This window comes from Helianthus annuus, chromosome 6 (genome assembly GCF_002127325.2).
Source record: "Helianthus annuus cultivar XRQ/B chromosome 6, HanXRQr2.0-SUNRISE, whole genome shotgun sequence".
Lineage (NCBI taxonomy): Eukaryota > Viridiplantae > Streptophyta > Magnoliopsida > Asterales > Asteraceae > Helianthus > Helianthus annuus.
Genome location: NC_035438.2, coordinates 66058737 through 66064758, shown reverse-complemented (window position 1 = coordinate 66064758; position 6022 = coordinate 66058737). Strand labels below are relative to the sequence as shown.

Sequence of the window (6022 nt, the reverse complement as noted above, 5' to 3'; positions counted from 1 at the left end):
CTGTTCTGGTGTTGCAACCATGGAGTTGAATCCCATTAGTTGTTTCAGAAACAAATCACATTGAAATTAATGATCAGTTTATTGATCAGATTACAAAGTCTCTTCAAGGTCCTCAAGATAAAATTATGTGTAGCAAGCTTGGTACAATTGACATATACACTGCAGCTTGAGGGTGAGTGTTCAAATATATTAGCATTAGCCATCATTAGAGTCACGCCAAAGGACCGGAAATAAGCATTTGCAAGCATGTTGAATTTGAAGAAAGTCCTACCAAGGACCGAAAAGAGACCAAAATTTTAAGATCAAAGAACCAAATAACAAGTACTACTACTATAAACCACCATGAACAATTCCAAAAACCAGAAGTCTAGTGCGTGACGTGCGTCGCAAGTTCTATGACTTCACAATACAGAATGATGATCAAAACCCGAAAATATTGCTGCGGAACGCTCAAGATTCAAGGGGACCAGTTTATAAAAAATGTACATTTCGCCTAGCTACGTGAAAGCCTCAAGAACAGAACAAACATAATGAAAATTTGGATCTAGCTATTGTAATATTTTTCATTGGCTTTCAAGATTATTTTATAAGACATTGTTTTAACCTGACACAATTTGGCAGGGATAACAAAAAAAAAACATGCAAAACAGTAGAAGTATTTATTTAGTGAAGCGATCACACACATACGCGTACACACGTGTTAAACTAATGTTACACAATGCTAAGAAGTTGGAAGCCGGATGCAGTCTCATTGTTAGCATAATTCAAAGCACACGAGCACCTGTTAGGTAATAATACGAAGGAAATATTGTATCATGTGAATTATCTTCCTAAAAATGAGCTATCACTAAAAATTTAAAGAAAATTAAAATTCGAAAAAATGGACAACAATCATAAGTTAAGATATCTGAATCATCACCTGTTGTCAAGAAGAAAGAGTATGTAACGCATAGGGTGCATTATCAACTTTGGGGGGATTGCCCAAAACCATATCAGCAACCATTTCAGCAGTTCCAAGGGCCTGTTGGAAACCTCGAAGAAATTACATATCGAACTTTATATTGTTTCTTGGTAAACAAACTAGTCGCCATAATGACTTGCATGCAAATAAGTCAGTTCGGTTCAGTTATTGCCTTGAACCGAACCATAATCGAATATTTTGGTTATTACTTTACTTATTAGATGACCATAACTAATTGGTTTCGATTAAATAGGTTATCGGTTTTCAAAGGGTGGTTCTGCTTTTTGTCCGGTTAAATCGGTTAAGCAAAACTTTTAGGTTGTGGTCATTGTTTGTTTGGGTGAAAATTTTAAGAAATTTTTTATCTTACATGATATGTTGTGTGATATGTTTGAAATAACACACGATTTTCTATGCTAAATTCCCCATATTTATAGTTGTTTCATCGCAAATTCACCGTGGACCAAGTTAATTGGTCACACTTCGGTGTTTTGCAGGTCCCTGAGCTAAAACGAAGGATTCCGATTTCCGAAGGTAAAAAACGAGCTAAAACGAAGAAATCCAAGCATGATGGTGAAAAAGAGAAAGTACGGCACATACGCACCTTAGGAGGGTATGGCCTGCACCAAGCCACCGACATAATGATGACAAGAAACCCAAATGGGCCAGGTCAACCTTTGATACGGCCCGTACGCCGTTCGAAAACCCTAAAAAACGTCTATAAATAGTGGGTGACGGGCTGGAAACCAAGGAGGACGATTTTGGGCGACTGTGGAGGTGAAAAGAAGGTTGTTTCAGTGTTGTTGATCAAGAACAAAGGCAAAGAAGCTTAGGAATAAACGCGCTACTAATCGGGTTTGAGACTTCTCGTTTCTATTTTTCTGAACCTTTATCATGTTTTCAATGAATTTTATTGTATTAGACTTGTTCATGGTTGGCTAACCACCTTATGGCCAGTTAGGCAAGATGATTTCTAATTAATTGTTATGTTTGCGGATGATTTGTTTATGAATGCGGATTTACTTAGCTTCTTGCCATTGCACTTGTGATGTGTATGATTATATATTGATGATTGATCATTAAATGGGTTTGTGTGGTTGAATCGGATCTTTCTATGAGGTTATGCATGCTAAATGTGGTTTATTCTATCTTTGAGTTATATATCAATCGCTAACTTAGGGTTGATACCTAGTCGGTAACAGACAAACTTGTTTGCAGGTTTGTTAAATATATATGCTGCCTATGGGAAGGGTCTAAATAAACGGATCTGGAAATTAGTTGGAGTTTTCTTTGAACTGGTTTGTATGGGTTGTAAGTCGCATTCATTCGCGTGTGTAGTTCGTATTTTTGGGTACTTTACCTTTAAAGCTAGTTTGTGCATCTCGTGAATATTATTTGCACACGTCATTGTACTAAATTAAAGTGGGTTCTTAAGGGTAGTGATAATATACCAGAGTCAATCCTTCTCCCTCATGGCCTGCAGCGAGGAATGCATTTGACAATCCAGGAACAAGACCAATCATAGGCTTTCCACCAGGCACTGAAACCGATGAAGCATATTAAATCATCAAATCAATTCCATACCTTAAGTTATCGTGAATTTAATTCTCAGCCAAATTACAGTGCATACTTACTGAAGGGTCTTAGCCCTACTCTGACTTCTCTGGTCTTCTCCAAATCTGTTAGTGAAAGTTCTCTTAAAGAAGGAAAAAACTCCCCGGCACGTTCCCATATCTGATTGATGATATGCTTGGATATCTCTGTGCTAAATCCAACAAACTGTCGGCTGCTTCCTGTGACCGATAACATCATAATCAAAAGGTGAACATTCTTAAAACATGAATGATATCAGAAATTTACTAAAGATGACTGTTGAAAGGTAGAAAAGGAAGTTCAAATATAGAAGACTTGCCAAGAACGAGATTTCCCGATGTATCCATGGTGGCAGTCATTGAAATAGATGAGGTTTCATTTGCATCCCGATGACCAAGGTAGCCTACCTCCATTGAACCATGATTCAGTTTGAAGGAGCTGAAATTCTCTATCACCAGTAGGTGACCCTGTTAACAAAAAACTAAATAAATGCATCTTTTTAACTTTCAAAATATATTCAGAAACTTTATGGTAAAATTTGCTCTAGACATTATAGAATTTTAAGTTTATCTAACCTTTCGGGGCTTTACAGGGACTTCAAACTCAATACCGAAATCCCTAATCAGCTCTTGCATCAAAGAGCCTGTCCAGCATCCAGTGGCAATTACTATTGCCTTCTTGCTATACAATAAATTTTTCGACGTCTGAACGGCTTCAATCTTACCATTACCAGACCTAAAAAAGATTCGCCCATTTAATAATAACATAATTTCTGCAACTTAACTTCAGCAAAATATTTTCCATTTTACCTTAACAAACCAGTCAATGGCTGATTATAATACTCCCCGTATCTTCCTTCAGTTGCATACTTCCTGTTCTCCTGCACGATATTCTCAACCATTAATTTAGTAAATATATTGCAATATGCATCTGGGATCAATGTTTGGTACTTTGGTACCTTTTCAATGTATGCAACAGAACGCCGAGCATCCAGTTGGTAATCATCTGGTAAAAATGCAGCCCCGCCTTCCTCACCAATCACAAGTGCAGGTTCTAAATCCTGCAGTTCGGTGCTGGACAAGAGCTCTGCCTTGAGCCCGGCTTTCGATAGCTGCTCTACCTTCTCTTTCAGTGCTGCCATTTCCTGCGATGTTTTACCAACCAACAAGCTTCCTGTTTATATTAATATTACTGATCTTAACCTGTAGTGTATATCATTTGAAATATTTTCAAATATATTTGTACCTGTCTTCTTCCAGCCAAGAACCTCTTGAGGATCCATTCCCAGATACTTTACATCCTCCGCAAATTTCTCCCATAGTTGACGGCTTCTCATTACTAACTCCCATTTCTCGCTTCCCGGAACCTTATTAACCATCCATATGTAGCCCTGTCCTATGACCAATGAAAACACCGAATGGAAACGTTGTCGAAAATAATTGCTTCAACACGCGTGTAAATTCAACCCATTCTTTCCTTCCATGAGTCCCCTTACCACCAATACTGATGATTTAAATTCGAAATTTAACAAAGCTTTGATGACACAGTATCAAATAATGTAAGCATAAAAGTAACGAAAGTAGCATCGAACATGTAACTAATTTCCATTGTAAGTTCTAAGGCCATACGGTATGGGGGTCGGCCCCGGTGCGTCCCGGTCCGGCGCCGGAGCCAACACCGTGCCGCCCCCCCGTCCTGAGCTCCGTCCCCGTCGCCAACGTCCCTTCTTCGCCGTTCGGGACGATCCTCCAGGTGGGCCCCACCCCCGTCGCCGGAGCCAACACCATGCCGCCCACCCCGTCGAGCTCCGTCCTCCTTCGCCGGTCCGTCTCCATACCGTATAGCCTAAAATAAAATCTAAACTTATGATTTTATTGTGTTGACTAAACTAAGGTCAACTGATGTATCCACAATTGTTAAACAGTAATGACTGACTAGCCGTAACAAAAGCAACAAAACATATATACAATATCAACAGAGCTTAAAACTATAAATATTAATTCGATAAATTAACTCAATAAATAACAAAACAACCGACGCACCTGCACCGGTAGCGCCGGAACACGGAACGGCGGCGTCGACGACGGCGACGGACAAATCCGATCCGTTAAGTAGCTGCCGTGCAATACTCAATCCGATTATTCCGGCGCCAACTACAACGACGTCGTACGAGTGTGAATCAGAAACCGTCCGTACGGCGGCAACTTTCTCTCTCCGATAGTTTACCGGTGACGTTGATAACGAAGTTCTATCAATCATATGGCGGCCGGAGAGAGTGGAAACGGTGGCGATACGGTGGATAAAGTGGCTGGAGAAAACGGTTTCGTTTAATAGGTGGTTAGGGTTTGGTGAAAGTGAAAGGGAGATTGAAACCATTTTTGTAGGTGTTTTGTTGTGAATTGTTTATTCAGGAGGTGACGGAGATGCCTCCTCCGGCGAGATTCCGGTGGTGGGATGACGAAGTGGAAGCAGAAGATGTCACACTTGTGATTCTTATTTATTGTACGGTACAACTGTCAAATGCATGTATAAAATAGAATATAAAATTTGATTGTGGGTAAAAGGGTGCGGTTTAACATAATCCCGTTAGATTTAGTGTGTCATGTAGATAACTAGTTGTTGATGTCTCGCCCGTGTTGCGGGGCGATAGCCAAATAATTCTCAATCAATTAAAAAAACACTACTATAATTTTGTTAGAAAAAAAAACTAAAACGATATTTTCCGGATCAGGGCAAAACTGTAATTTTTCAGAACTAATGAGCGAGTGTCAGGCGGCTCCTTGACACGGAAAAAAGTTAAATTAAGTCAACCAATTAAAAAAAATGTTTTCTACTTTTGCTAAAAAAAAACTAAAACGATTGGGAAAACATAACTTTTAATTGTGGGCGAAATCATAGGATAAAATCGTAAATTTAATGGACCAATCGGGGAGTGCCAGGAATCTGCCGGCATGACTGTAATTTTACATTGGGGGTAAAATTGTAGTTTCACCAGGAAAACAAACAAAAACGATGGAGAAAATGTAAATTTAAGTTGAGGGCAAAATCGTAACTTGGCTGTGAGAAAAAAAAAACTAATGGCAAAAGTATAAATTTATACGAGGCAAAATCGTAATTTTGAACCGAGGGCAAAATTGGAATTTTTAGCTGGGAGCAAAAGCGGTAATTTATTCTTAAGTGGGGGTAAAAACATAACTTTGAACTGATGGGAAAATCGTAATTATAAGTGAAAAAACTAATGGCAAAACTGTAAATTGAAACGGGGCAAAGTCGTAATTTTAACCGGGGACAAAATTGAATTTTTTAGCTGAGAGTAAAAGCGTAAATTTATTTTTAAGTGGGGGCAAAAACATAATTTTGAACTGATGGCAAAATCGTAAATTTAAAGGGAGATAAAATCGTAAATTTGTTGGGCCAATAGGAGAGTGTCAGGCAGCTGCCTGACACTATTCCCCTGTCTCCCATTTC

The 6022-nt window shown here is 39.0% G+C and overlaps 1 protein-coding gene across 4 annotated transcripts; it reads right to left on the bottom strand.

Moving 5' to 3' along the window:
- Positions 1 to 549: 549 nt before the first annotated feature.
- On the bottom strand, positions 550 to 5062 carry LOC110878555 (uncharacterized oxidoreductase in pyp 5'region). Of its 4 annotated transcripts, none has more exons than XR_002558056.2 (10): positions 4597 to 5062; positions 3800 to 3949; positions 3513 to 3727; positions 3364 to 3434; positions 3130 to 3289; positions 2874 to 3021; positions 2592 to 2754; positions 2413 to 2501; positions 920 to 1021; positions 550 to 781 (listed from the first exon to the last, which is right to left on the bottom strand). XR_002558056.2 is itself a non-coding variant. In XM_022126888.2 (10 exons), the coding sequence occupies exons 1-9, from the start codon at positions 4928 to 4930 to the stop codon at positions 926 to 928; spliced, it is 1422 nt and encodes a 473-aa protein (XP_021982580.1). In that variant the 5' UTR covers positions 4931 to 5061; the 3' UTR covers positions 550 to 781; positions 920 to 925. The 4 variants fall into 4 exon arrangements, 3 of the variants coding, with proteins under 3 accessions (XP_021982580.1, XP_021982581.1, XP_021982582.1); XM_022126888.2 differs by having other exon boundaries at positions 2596 to 2754; positions 4597 to 5061; XM_022126889.2 differs by having other exon boundaries at positions 2596 to 2754; positions 3800 to 4057; positions 4597 to 4734.
- Positions 5063 to 6022: the final 960 nt, after the last annotated feature.